The sequence below is a fragment of the Lactuca saligna genome, chromosome 2 (assembly GCF_052625555.1).
Source record: "Lactuca saligna cultivar CGN05327 chromosome 2, ASM5262555v1, whole genome shotgun sequence".
Taxonomy (NCBI): Eukaryota; Viridiplantae; Streptophyta; class Magnoliopsida; order Asterales; family Asteraceae; genus Lactuca; species Lactuca saligna.
In genome coordinates, this window is record NC_136418.1 from 153,635,528 (window position 1) to 153,648,871 (window position 13,344).

The window sequence follows — 13,344 nt, forward strand, 5'->3', positions numbered from 1 at the left end:
TGTTTTATCTATTGAACATACAACTTTGAATTGCAAAACAAGAACCCTAGAGGAGAGAGGCTATAATCGAAATCTACAAACTAGGGTTTAGTAATTACATACCTTTCAATTGTTATAGTAAACAATTGATGATTCCCTTGATCTTGATCTTGATCTTCTTGGAAGCTTAGCACCACAAGTGTAATGCCTCTAATGGAATCACACCCAAACTAGCAAGAAGGAAATTAGAGGAGAGAGGGAAGAGGGAGTATGCAAAATTTCGGCCCTTAGGGTTTCTTCCAAAGAAAAGAGTGACCAAAACATGAACCAGGAGGCTCCTTATATAGCTGAGGGATCTAGGGTTTAGGAAAACCCTAGTTATCCTTTGCTTAGGGCCTAAGCAAACCCAAGGGTCTTATCCAAGCCCCTATGGACGAAATTATTAGGGTTTCCCCTAAAGATTTCGTCCACCCTTATCCAAGGGGGTTCTAGAGCCTTCCACTCAACTATTAGATAATTGCAAACTAGTCCCTGCACCTTATAATTAATTCTTTTAACCCCAAAATTAATTCTAATTAATTTCTGGCTAACAACTAATTAAACCAAATGATTTCTTATTAATATATTAATCTTTTAACATATTAATTCATTTATATTAATTTATTAATCTTATAATAAATTAATATCTCTCCTTTCATAATTTCCTTGTCCGATTGCTAGGTTTGAGGGCAACCCAAAAGGACTGTGCTGCTATCAATTTAAGTACATACCAATTATAGTTATGGGCTTAGACACCTAATCCAACAACAACTCCTTACAATATAGGATTTTAATTTATGGGATACTCTGACATGAAACTATTTTGAAAACACTTTGTAATAATTAATGGTTTTAATTGGTTGAAGTTTTAAATTTGCTTGATTTTCATGTGTGTTACAGTTAAGAAGGTGTCTAACGTGAAAAGAGAAGAAACATGTAGAACCGATATGTAAATTGACAGATAATTAGACAAACACTAGTTAATTCTCTTCCATTTGAAAAAGAGACCGATAAGGAAGGAAAGAAAAACACCATAATCAACGTTTGAATCACAATTGAAGTGCTATTAGTTAATTTTGGTATAGATTCAAGTTACGGTTTGAGAAATTTGAGCTAACATCAAGTTTGGAAGGTAAAACTCACTCTGTTATTTATTCTATGTTGATCTACGATTATATATGAAACCAAATCCGAAAAAACATTACTCTATTAGAGTTTTTAGTTGTTTCCAACATTAATCTAGTGATTCGAACTCCAAAACTTCATGCAACCTTACCAAATGTGATTGTGGTGAGGTTTAGTGAGGAAATGGATGCTTTAAGCTTCTTCCATGGTGGAATCAATGGTGAATTGTAGAATTTGATGGAATTAGTTGTACTTTAATGGTTTAAAAGTAAATTTATAGTTAAAACATCAACAACCACCACTTTATTTCTCAACTTGGATTCATTTGATTTTATGCGTTTGAATTAGGGCTTGAATAGTGAACCATGAGGTTTTTGAAGGAGACTTCTAATTTGATTTCTTAATGCATCGAAAATGCCACGGATGAAGTTTTAGATATGAACATGTTGGTTAATTAGCGGTTGATAAATTGAGAATGATTTTAGAGAAAATTGAGTTTGAATCGCAACAATTCTAGAATCACCAATTCCAACTCCTAGACTTAATGTAATTGATTATTCTCTAGTGAATTAACTAGTTTAAGAGTTTTTTTTTTTAAAGTTCATTATGAACTTATTAGTTGCTTAAGAATTGATATGAGTAATAAAAAAAAGCTATTAAGAGCTTTAGAGACAAAGTTGGTGTTGGAGGTTCACATGACCTTCTTTAATGCATATCTCATTCGTTTTAATTTGGACTGACATGACGTTTTTTTAATGTACAGCTTAAAGTTTGTATATGATTTTAGACTATAAATTTGATATTTTTAGTTATATATTTCATTGACTTACAATCCCCAAAACCAAGATATTAAAGCTAAAAGTTATTAGTTTTTTAGTTTTTTTTGTATTATGTGAAAATTTTAAAACATGCATATCTAATTCATTTGAAGTCGGATTGACATGGGTTTTTTTCCAACTTGTAGTTTAGAGTTTGTACGCAAGTTTATACCATAATTTTGACATTTTTGGTTTAATATTCAATGAATGACAATCTCAAAGTCGGGATATCAAAGCTGTAAAATTCAACTTTTTAGCTATTTGATTTTGTACTTTGTATTATGTAAAAATGTTAAAACATGCATATCTATTCGTTTAAAGCCGGATTGAGATACAATTTTTTCTAGAGTGCAGTTTAGAGTTTGTACATGATTTCAGACTATAATTTTCTCAAATTTGGGTTCATATTTAATGACTTACAGTCCTCCGAACCTGAGATATCAAAGCTGAAAGTTTTTAGTTTTTCAGTTTTTTTGTATTATGTGAAAAATTTAAAACATGTATATATAACTCATTTGAAGTTAGATTGACAAGTGGTTTTTTTTTCGAACTTGTAGTTTAGAGTTTGTAGATGAGTTTAGACAATAATTTTGTCATTTTTGGTTTAGTAATCAATGAATTACAGTCCCTCGAAGTCGAGATATTAAAGCTGAAAATTTTCAACTTTTCAGCTATTTGTTTTTGTGTTTTGTATTTTGTGAAAATGTTAAAACAAGCACACTCATTCGTTTAAATTAGATTGACATATAGTTTCTTACAGAGTGTAGTTTAGAGTTTGTACATAATTTTATACTATGATTTTATGAATTTTGAGTTCATATTTAACAACTTACAATCTTCGAAGTCGAGATATTAATATGAAAACTTTTAAAGTTCAAAGTAGCAAGTAATTACCAAAAAATTCCGTTTTTTTTTTAGTTTTTCGGTTCTAAAACCACTTTACTCGGTTCCACCCTACCCACTTTGATGTTTCCAGGTTTTCCGCTTTTATACCCACTTACCCATAACCGTTTCTTATATATCGTTATGGTTTCCAATTCTATAAAATATCATCAACCGTTTCTAGGTTTTCCAAGCCGAGTTTAGACTCACTCTCATCTCTACATCTAAGTAATCAAAAAAGTTAGGGACTAATATCAAAATTTTGAAAAACGGGATCATTTATATAATTCTGTTTTTATTTTTATTTTTTGTGTGTTCTTTTTATCAATCTTAGGGTAAATTACACCATTCGTCCCTCGTACATGTGTCCAAAAGCACGTTTAGTCCCTATTTTAAAAAATTAACTCGGACCATCCCTTATATCATAGAAAGGTACATGTTTAATCCCTCGTTAGTTTAAATTTGCATGTTTCATCCCCTGTTAGACTTGAAATGACCAAAATGCCCTTTGCAATTTCTTTTTCATTTATTTTTAATAGTTTTGATTATTTTTAGTTGTTAAAAAATATTTAAATTAAAGTTATGGGTCTATCTAACACTTTTACATGTTATTTCTATTTTTTTGAAGAACACCAAACCACCACCCTCATCAGAAATCTGCAGCACCATCGAAAACTTGCACAACCACCACCAGAAACATAGACAACCACCACCAGAAATCTGCTCTCAGCTCACCCCACCCCTTCGAACACCACCTATCACCGCTCAATCATCACTACCAGAAAACCCAAACAATATAAAAAAAAACAATTATTATGCAAACAATCCATAATTAGGGCAAAATCAAAATGGGGAAGACATTGTTCAACTCCAACCAGACGTCGTCGTCCCCTCCACCTCCGACCAAACTTCGCTAAACCACTCTGTCTCTTTCTTCATCTCTAAATTAGATGTCTCCTGCACCACCACCTAGAAGAGTTCGAAGAGACGATCTCTAGCGTTCATATTGGTAGAGTGCAGATCCACGAAGTGCAAATCCATGGATTACAACGTCAGTGGCTTGCGGGGGAAGACGGTGGTGGATTGGAGGCAACACATGGAGGATTTTATTTCAGTTCCGGAAAACCGATCTCCTTGATCTCCTCTTTCTCTTCTTCTTCCTCTCATCGATTTTGTTTCCATCACTTTCTTTCTCCCTCTGATTGGTGGGTTTAGAGGAGAAAGAGGGATAATTTTTCTACTGGAAACCACCCTAAACACCACCATCTCTGTTGGACATGGAACTCCCATCCGAAACACAAATTTGAACCGCCACTAGCTTCTTTCTCTCTCTACTGTTGCTTTTGTTCTACATCATCCATTGAGGGTGGATGGTTTCATGATCTCGTCGGAGTATTTCAGGGGCGGCGATCATTAGAGAGGAAGATGAATAGGTGAGAGAGAAGGATAGAATTTGGGGAAGGGAAAGGAGGGGTGGGTGGGTTTGGACATAACATTTTTTTTTATTTTTTATTTTTTGTATTAACTTAAACTGATAAATAAATTAAAATAAATTAAAAACAAAATATTAAGGGCAAAATAATCCTTTTATACCGATAGGAACTGGACCAAATATATTAATTTTAAAAAATAGGACTACACGAGTTTTGGGACATGTACACAAGTAAACCGGTAGCGTCGTGGCAGATACCTGAATTTTGATTTATCTGCAAAAATTGATCGTAGAAGATCAAACCTTTCGTCTTCACCTCTGATCACTGCAAAATCTAATTTTCCACTCTTCATTGTCAAGGTTCTCGCATCACTTCATCATATCATCAGACAAAAATGTACGGGTTCGAAGCTATGACCTTCAACATCCATGGGGGTTACCTCGAAGCAATTGTCAGGGGCCACAGATCTGGTTTGTTGACCGCTGCTGATTACAACAATCTCTGTCAATGCGAAACCCTCGATGACATCAAGATGCATCTCTCCGCCACTGAATACGGCCCTTATCTTCAAAACGGTATTACAATTCGTTGTTTATAGGGATTTCGCGTGTTCTGTTATTTCAACACAAAAAGAAATCAAGATTTGGACACGAATTAAAGATGATATCAAGTGAAGACATAGATCAATTATTCGGTATTAAAGTATCTAGGTTCAGTATTAATCCGTTCATGATAGTTTGATTTTTCCAGTAAGCTTATTATGTCAATGTACTTTCTAGAAAGGCGGCATCTATGTACCTTTTTGAGATTTGGTTTGTCAGTGATATTAGTTTTTGTTTCAACGACTGGCAAAGTGGCATCCATGGATCAATCTGATTTCTAGATCTGATGTTTGCAGGATTCGTTCTTGATTACTAACTTTGTTTTATTGATCTCTTGCAGAACCTTCACCTCTGCATACAACCACAATTGTAGAAAAATGCACTCTTAAATTGGTTGATGAGTATAAACACATGTTATGCCAAGCCACAGAGCTTTTGTCAACCTTCCTACAGTATATAACGTAAGTTGATTTATTCCCCTTCCAACTTTATATAATCCAAACATATGTTACAAGCATTCTTGCATATTCATCTTTGTTTGGGGCTTAATATCTCTGTTTCCTCTCAGATATGGTCACATGATTGACAATGTTGTCCTCATTGTTACTGGAACTCTACATGAGAGAGATGTTCAAGAACTATTGGAGAAATGCCACCCTTTGGGGATGTTTGACAGGTAACATGCCCTTAAACTCATATTCTTGATTTTTCTGCTTATTGTAAATACTTTTTATTTTTCTTCAGTATTGCCACCCTGGCAGTTGCTCAGAATATGCGTGAGCTCTACAGATTGGTGCTTGTGGATACACCACTTGCTCCATACTTTTCTGAATGCATTACATCAGAGGATTTGGATGATATGAACATTGAGATTATGAGAAACACCCTTTACAAGGCATATCTTGAAGATTTCTACCAGTTTTGCCAGGTAATTGGTTATTTCTGAATTTACAAATATCATTTTATATTTACAATTAAAAAAAAAATGGGAACAGAAACTAGGTGGTGCCACTGCAGAAATAATGTCTGACATTTTAGCCTTCGAGGCTGATAGAAGAGCTGTTAATATCACCATAAACAGGTGCTTCCATTATTCAAGATTTTCTTTCTGCTGTCTATTTCCAAAGTTGAACATGCTTATTTACTCTTTTGCCCTTGGGTTTCCATATGCAGCATTGGAACTGAGCTAACTCGAGAGGATCGTAGAAAGTTGTATTCTAGTTTTGGATTACTGTAAGATAATAAAAAGAAGCTATAATCTAAATGTGTAAATTCTACTTCATCTTTTTTTCTCTGTGCTTATTTATTGGCTTTTAAAACAGCTACCCTTATGGCCATGAGGAGCTTGCTGTATGTGAGGATATAGATCAGGTAAATGAATGAACAATGTGTTTAATATTTTATAATCAATTTGTTTACCTCTAATTTGCTGGAATAATTACTATTTTAGGTCCGTGGTGTTATGGAGAAATATCCTCCATATCAGCATATATTTGGTAAGCTGTCTTATGGAGAGAGTCAGATGCTTGATAAGGCATTTTATGAAGAGGAAGTGAAACGACTTTGTTTATCATTTGAGCAACAGGTTTGTTTTTCTGTTTTTTTGTGTTTTTGATGAGTGAAATTGAGATAATTAGGGATGAAAATGAAAATGGTGATTGTTTATGTTGTTATATAATATGCAGTTTCATTATGGTGTGTTTTTTGCATACATGAGGCTGAGGGAGCAGGAGATTAGGAACTTGATGTGGATATCTGAGTGTGTGGCTCAAAATCAGAAATCTAGGGTTCATGATAGTGTTGTTTTCATATTTTAGTTACTTGTTTTATATGGTTGTTATCTTCTTGTTTTTAATACACATTATATTTTTTATTTATTGATTCAAATGTGGTCTTCAGGTCTTCTGTTATGAGGAAATTTGTGGGATATGATTGTTCGATCAGAATCAAAATAAGAATATGATTGCCCAAGATATGAATGTGAATAGTCTTGCTATAAAATAATGTTTCAGTCAAACAAATTTATTATGAATCATTTAAGATGTTTTATAAATAACCAAACAAATTTATTATGAATCATGGAAAATTAATCAAAACTTTTGTTTTTTGTTTCGAATTCAATTACTGAATTAATTTAACCACATGTTTGACATATTTATCATCTTAAAATAAGAGGAATTTATGTGCTCATGTTGAGACATGAATACATCGATATTATTTCCAAGAGAAATTAAGATTTCCTTACATTTTGTTCCTATCCATATTTCTATTCATATAATTAAAATAAGAGAAAATGTCACTCTAGCACATCAAAGTTTTATCTATTATCCGATTTTGTCACTAAACTTTTTTTTGTGCAATTGACCATTAAACTTGTTTTTTACCTGTTAATTAAACCACTTTGCTTGAATTTAGTAGGTTACCAGGTTATAATGCTGATGTGACATTTATAATTAGTTTATCTTTATTTTTTGTGAGTCACATCATATAATCCACATAGATAAATAACAATACACTTTTAACTTTTTAAAATTCAGAAAAATCACATAGAGATGTTGGCATCTGCATCTTTTTCATGTATCCACTGAATAAAATTGCAAAGATTTTGATGAGAGCTTCCACCTGGTGTAACACTACTTGTAACCTTCTCTTGAATTTCCAAGGCTTTATCTTTAAATGATTTGTCTCCAAGGAGCTTCTCCACCTTACATTTTATTTCTCCTCTAGTGATGACACCTTGTTCATCTTTTCTAAACCCTAACCCAGTCTTCCACACGTCACAAATATAAGTTTGATTGAGAAATTGATCAGCAAAGCATGGCCAACAAAGGAAAGGAAGTCCATTGGTGACACCTTCTATAGTCGAGTTCCAACCACAATGACTCATAAAGCAAGCTATTGAAGGATGAGCTAACACCTTCTGTTGAGGAGCCCAACTCACAATCTTTCCACGAGCTCCTACTCTTTCCACATATCCATCAGGGAAACTTATGACCATGTTTGTTCGCACAACCCACATGAAGGGTTTGTTGCTAAGTTCAAGACCAAGGGCTAGTTCTGTAAATTGGGTTTGGTTCAAGTTCACTATGCTTCCAAATGCTATATACAAAACTGAACATGCTGATTGTTGATCGAGCCATTCTAAGCATGTGGAGTCTTCTTGCCAGAAGTGGACTGTTTGGTTAGCTAGTCGATTGCTTGCTAACAAAGGACCTATAGGCAATAGTTGTGGGAATTGGTTGAATGTTTCAGGCTCTAACTCAATACTTGAGTTGCATATTACGTGTTCTCCTAACATGACACCTTCTGCTATTAAAATTGCATGTTGAAAAAGAAGTTCTTTGGTTACCATGTCCCCAAAACACATCCATGGGAGGTTCTTTGGTTGTATAGGTGGCATGGTTTCTGACAGATGAATCATATCATCATTTAGAGGTATGCCTAATTCAAGAAAGATTAATTAAACGAGGTTTTTACAATAAGAATAATTTTAAATAGTTTTGCAAATATCTTACCATCGTTATTTATGATTCCATCTTTGATCAACTTCTCATAACAGATATTGATTGCTAGTGAAGTTAATGCCGCAGGCCAAAAAGCTGCACTTCTGATTCCCATCTTCTTTGCAACTCTTAATGCCCATCCCATGAAACCATCCGTAACAATACATGTGACTTTGTTACAATCTTGTTTGTTAATCTTCTCTATGAGTTCTTCCAACTTGTTAGGCATGGATTCTAGTATGGATTTGGTCAACTTAATAAGGTCATCCCTATCCTCCCATGGTTCTAAACCATCGGGGATTGAAACCATATGGATTAGATCCTCATAATCATCTTTCTCTAACACCAAATTGTTAGTCACGACCTTGTGAATGACCTCTGTGTTTACAAAAGTGACTTTGACACCATTCCTGGCTAAGCGTCGAGCAAGCTCCATTATAGGAATTACATGGCCTTGTGCGGGAACAGGTATTACTAGGACATGAGGTTTTGTCATGATTTCTCTTAATGGAATTTTTTTTTATAAAAGGTATGTGTTGATGATTTCCATGTTTGTTTATATGCCCGTTTTTATAGCTATTCATGAGTGATGTCATATAAGGTGTGTTACATATTTTTGTGTACTTTAGTTTTGTTGGGTTTGGTTTGACTTGAGGTTTATCATAATTCATGTGTTATAAGTGTCACTATACATGTTTTTATCAATGTTTTAAAAACTGGTTTGAACCGGTTCGATTGGAACTAGGGGAGGGAGCAGTTCAACTATCATTGGTTTTACGTTATTTCCGAACCGGATTGTACCGACGGGTTTTTAAAAATACTGGTTGATTTTTTTTTTTTCAAATCTATTTAGTTTTTCTCTAAATAAAAACATATGGTTAATGTTATAAAGTTTGTTGATGTGTTTGTATTCATCTAAAACTTTATTTTGTTTAAGTAATATACATTATTTTCTTTTTGACGTATATGGATTGATTTAAAACACTAAAACTTATGGTTATGTGTTATTTTAATATAATTGGATTCATCTACAACTTATTTTTATATGTATTTTTAATGTTTGAACTTGTAAACATCAAATTCATGATTTATATATGTATGTATGTGTAAGAAAATAAGAAAAAACATAAAAAAAAATCTAGAAACCGATTGACTTGTCCGATCGAACCGATTAAACTGGTAACCGGTCACTATACCAGTTCAACTAAAATACCGGTTTTTAAAATATTGGTTTTTATTGACTAATCTACATGTCGTAGTCTATAATGTTTAAAATCTCGGTTTTTATCGACTAATCTATACGTCTAGTCTATAGTGTTTAAAATCTCATAAGTTCCAAACACCTAACCACCGACTAATTAGTTACACATAAATTAACTTTAATATCTTATAAAAGATCCTGAATATCTAAATCCATTATTCATAAACATTTTCAAAAGTTTATAATTGGATTCGATGTAACTTATTAATTTATTTAAGGAATATTCTTTAATATTGAACCATATAACAAAAATAAAAACATTAACTTATTTAATTATGTTGAGATAACATTCAATTCAAATTAGAGAAATTAAATTACCTCCTACCTTTTATACCTACAATTATTCATACCCACTAAAATTATGACAAATCACCATTCAATTTAATTGTAATTATAGGGAAAATGACAAAAATAGTCATTTACACTAAAAGCATTACAAAAATAGCCAAAAAAAATCGAAATTACAAAATTAGCCAACGATTTCACAGATGGAGATGCCCCATCTGCGAAATGAGCATCTCATCTGCAAATGTACAAACACCTAAAGCACAGTTGTGCTTTAGGTGCTTGTACATTCGCAGATGATTTTAATTTTTTTTTTTAATTTTTTTTCTGTATATATAGGGGAAAAATCGCAGATGGAATAGGTTTATCTGCGATTTACTCTCACTCTATCTGCGAAATTGTGGTTTTTTTTTTGGTTTGACTACGAAATGAATTGGTTTGACTGAGAAAGTAAAACAATCTACAAAACTTTTTATATAGCAACATGATTTCGTAGTCAAACCAATTCATTTCATAGTCAAACAAAAAAAATACACAAAAAAACCACAATTTCGCAGATAGAGTGAGAGTAAATCGCAGATGGACCTATTCCATCTGCAATTTTACCCCTGTATATACAGAAAAAAATTAAAAAAAAAAAATTAAAAGCACCTGCGAATGTACAAGCACCTAAAGCACAGCTGTGCTTTAGGTGCTTGTACATTCGCAGATGAGATGCTCATTTCGCAGATGGGGCATCTCCATCTGTAAAATCGTTGGCTAATTTTGTAATTTCGATTTTTTTTGGTTATTTTTGTAATGTCATTAGTGTAAATGGCTATTTTTGTCATTTTCTCTAATTTATATATTCCTAATATAACCTTAATGAGTTAGTTAAAAAAATATGGAATGATGATAGTTGTCATAATTTTATTGGGTAGGAACATTTATAGGCATAAAAAGTAGGAAGCAATTTAATTTCTCTTCAAATTAATAATGTTCGGTAGTGTTATCATTTTAAAGGCGTGACTAAATCTTTTGAATGATGAAGTTTGTTAAAAATAGGTCCTTTGTTATGTATATGTATATTATTGAAAGTTCGAAGTTTAACTTTTGATGGTAGGTACTATTCTTAAAATAGGTCCTTTGTTAGTTTAGGAACTTTTTTTTTTTGGAAAATTGACATTGTAGCACAATCAAGTTTTAACTTTGTCCCGACTTGGTCACTCAAGTTATATTTTTGCGCAATTTGTCCCTCAACTTTCAAATACTTGTCAAGTACGTCATTTTGATCGATTTTAGTCAGTTGTCCGGTTACAAAGCTTACTTGACAGTCCACGTGTGAGAGAAGTTAAAGCGTTATTGTAGCTACTCAGCCACGTCACAACACGGTCATCACCTACCTAATAAAAGATACCCTCATTTAGCACACTCCCGGTTACATTGTTTCCTTAATCCGACCATTCAAGCAATGCTTTTCAAGTTACGAGATCTGTAGATGGCTTTCTCATCCTCTTCCACCATTCGAACGTTGAGGCTATGAGCTGCGATCACCGACGACACACATAATGTGTCTAACATAAACACGAACCTTGGTTGTAACACCCGTGTTCCATATTAGTTAAGCTTACTTTTATCAAGGACCAAAGATGGAGTTTTGGACGAAACTCTATGCCACGACGTAACGCAAGGATGCCCACGACATAGCGATGACTAAATGAGTCGTGTGTTTTATTTAGACCACCACGACATGTGAAACATCCCAAAAATACAGTCCAAACTCGTTTTTAAAATTATTAATAAAAACATAAATCATCCATCATCATAAAGAAAATCAAGAACCATGTATCTCAAAACATCATGTCAAATACTGTATCAAAATCAAATAAGAAAAATATCAGAGTCTAAAACAATCCCCAGCTGAAACTGTGGTGTCTGTCATGCGATCATCCCGAGCCCTTCCCATTGCTAGTGGAAATACCTGAAACCAAAACTAAAAATTGTAAGCACGAAACTTAGTGAGCTCCCCCAAACTACCACATAGCATACAAATACACATACTAACACATATTGGGCCTTGCCCACTGCATCGGGCCCCGCTCGACATCAGACTAGTCTGGCATCGGGCTCCGCCCGACATCAGACCGAAGTCTGGCATCGGGCCTCACCCGGCATCAGACCAAAGTTCGGAATACATATCATAGCAACAAACACATAACACATAAGCATATAACATATAATCATAATAGACTTCCTCGGGCTTGCCCCGACATCGGACCGAAGCCCGGTACACATAACATATAAGCTAATTCTGCATCGGGCTTACCCCGGAATACATAACACATAAAATACGTGAATCATAAAGACATCAATCATACATATTCTCTTCTCGAGACCGTCACGACATCAGACCGAAGTCCGGAACATATAAGCTACATATACTAACATACATAAACGGGTCGGCATTGGTGCCTTCGACCCGTCCCTACTGGAGGAAATCTCATCTCGTAAGGCTGATTGTTGAAACTCGAGTGAAGAATCTCTGACTACTGCTCCGGCGACTCCCCGAATATCAACTACATAATATACTTAATCAAAATCTGATAATGTTTCTCAGGGTAAAATTACCATTTTATCCTTGGTCAAAGTCAACATCCAAGTCAAAGTCAAATTCAAGGTCAACTCTCAGTCAACCCCAACTCGTCGAGTTCTTCCTGCCATAACATCGGGACATATAGACTCTTACTCGCCGAGTCTCTCCTTGGACTCGTCGAGTTCTTCAGCTTTCGAGTCCTAATCTTGTCCAACTCACTGAGTCATCTCCTAAACTCAATGGTTACACTCACAACTAGAAAAAGGGTTAGGGTTCACGACCCGACTCGCCGAGTCCACAAACAACTCGTCGAGTCATCCATGTGACATATACATTCAGTTGATTCTAATGCATTCTAATGCTTCTAACTCATAGATCTTGACTCCTTATGTGACAACCGTCAATTTCTGGTCAAGTCAAAATCAAATAAAGTCAACAAGTCAAACCGGTCAACTCAATTAACCCTTGTATATTAGGGTTTACCTTATGTTTACTATTGTACAACGCACCATCTTAATATAAAGTATCGCTTAGAAGTAAGTGATGGAACTATTCGATAAAACACTTTCCATACCCCTCAGGGGCATATAACCATCATAACGAAGCTTAACGGAGTGCACGAACCTTGTGTTGCGAAGCTAAACATCCAAAAAGGTCACAAACAAAGTCTATCTCAACCTCTCTTTATCAATCTCTCTCTCCCCCAAATCTCTCTCATAATCTCCATCAACTTTTTATAATGATTTGGGGGCATCCCGACCCTTAACTTAGCCAAAAACCGCGTAAAACGGGAAGAAATCTTGAAAAACAGCTCTTTAGGGGCGAACCTTCTTAGGGTCGAAGCC

The 13,344-nt window shown here is 34.3% G+C and overlaps 2 protein-coding genes across 2 annotated transcripts; one reads left to right on the plus strand and one right to left on the minus strand.

The window, feature by feature from the left end:
• Positions 1-4,482: 4,482 nt before the first annotated feature.
• LOC145032187 (V-type proton ATPase subunit d2-like) lies at positions 4,483-6,851 on the plus strand. The gene is made up of 9 exons (XM_078980913.1): positions 4,483-4,851; positions 5,219-5,339; positions 5,447-5,554; positions 5,623-5,806; positions 5,874-5,959; positions 6,052-6,111; positions 6,201-6,249; positions 6,329-6,463; positions 6,564-6,851. The coding sequence occupies exons 1-9, from the start codon at positions 4,671-4,673 to the stop codon at positions 6,693-6,695; spliced, it is 1,056 nt and encodes a 351-aa protein (XP_078837039.1). The 5' UTR covers positions 4,483-4,670; the 3' UTR covers positions 6,696-6,851.
• A 454-nt stretch (positions 6,852-7,305) lies between these two features.
• On the minus strand, positions 7,306-8,915 carry LOC145032189 (UDP-glycosyltransferase 83A1-like). The gene is made up of 2 exons (XM_078980914.1): positions 8,394-8,915; positions 7,306-8,319 (listed from the first exon to the last, which is right to left on the minus strand). Exons 1-2 carry the CDS (start codon positions 8,875-8,877, stop codon positions 7,421-7,423), a joined length of 1,383 nt encoding a protein of 460 aa, XP_078837040.1. The 5' UTR covers positions 8,878-8,915; the 3' UTR covers positions 7,306-7,420.
• Positions 8,916-13,344: the final 4,429 nt, after the last annotated feature.

Bases quoted from the DNA above. Each gene is read 5' to 3' on its own strand.
- LOC145032187 (XM_078980913.1), top strand. From the start codon at position 4,671: ATGTACGGGTTCGAAGCTATGACCTTCAACATCCATGGGGGTTACCTC. The intron at 5,555-5,622 runs GTAACATGCCCT...ATTTTTCTTCAG, and splicing joins CCTTTGGGGATGTTTGACAG to TATTGCCACCCTGGCAGTTG. The intron at 6,464-6,563 runs GTTTGTTTTTCT...TATAATATGCAG, and splicing joins GTTTATCATTTGAGCAACAG to TTTCATTATGGTGTGTTTTT.
- LOC145032189 (XM_078980914.1), bottom strand. From the start codon at position 8,877: ATGACAAAACCTCATGTCCTAGTAATACCTGTTCCCGCACAAGGCCAT. The intron at 8,320-8,393 runs GTAAGATATTTG...TTCTTGAATTAG, and splicing joins TGGAATCATAAATAACGATG to GCATACCTCTAAATGATGAT.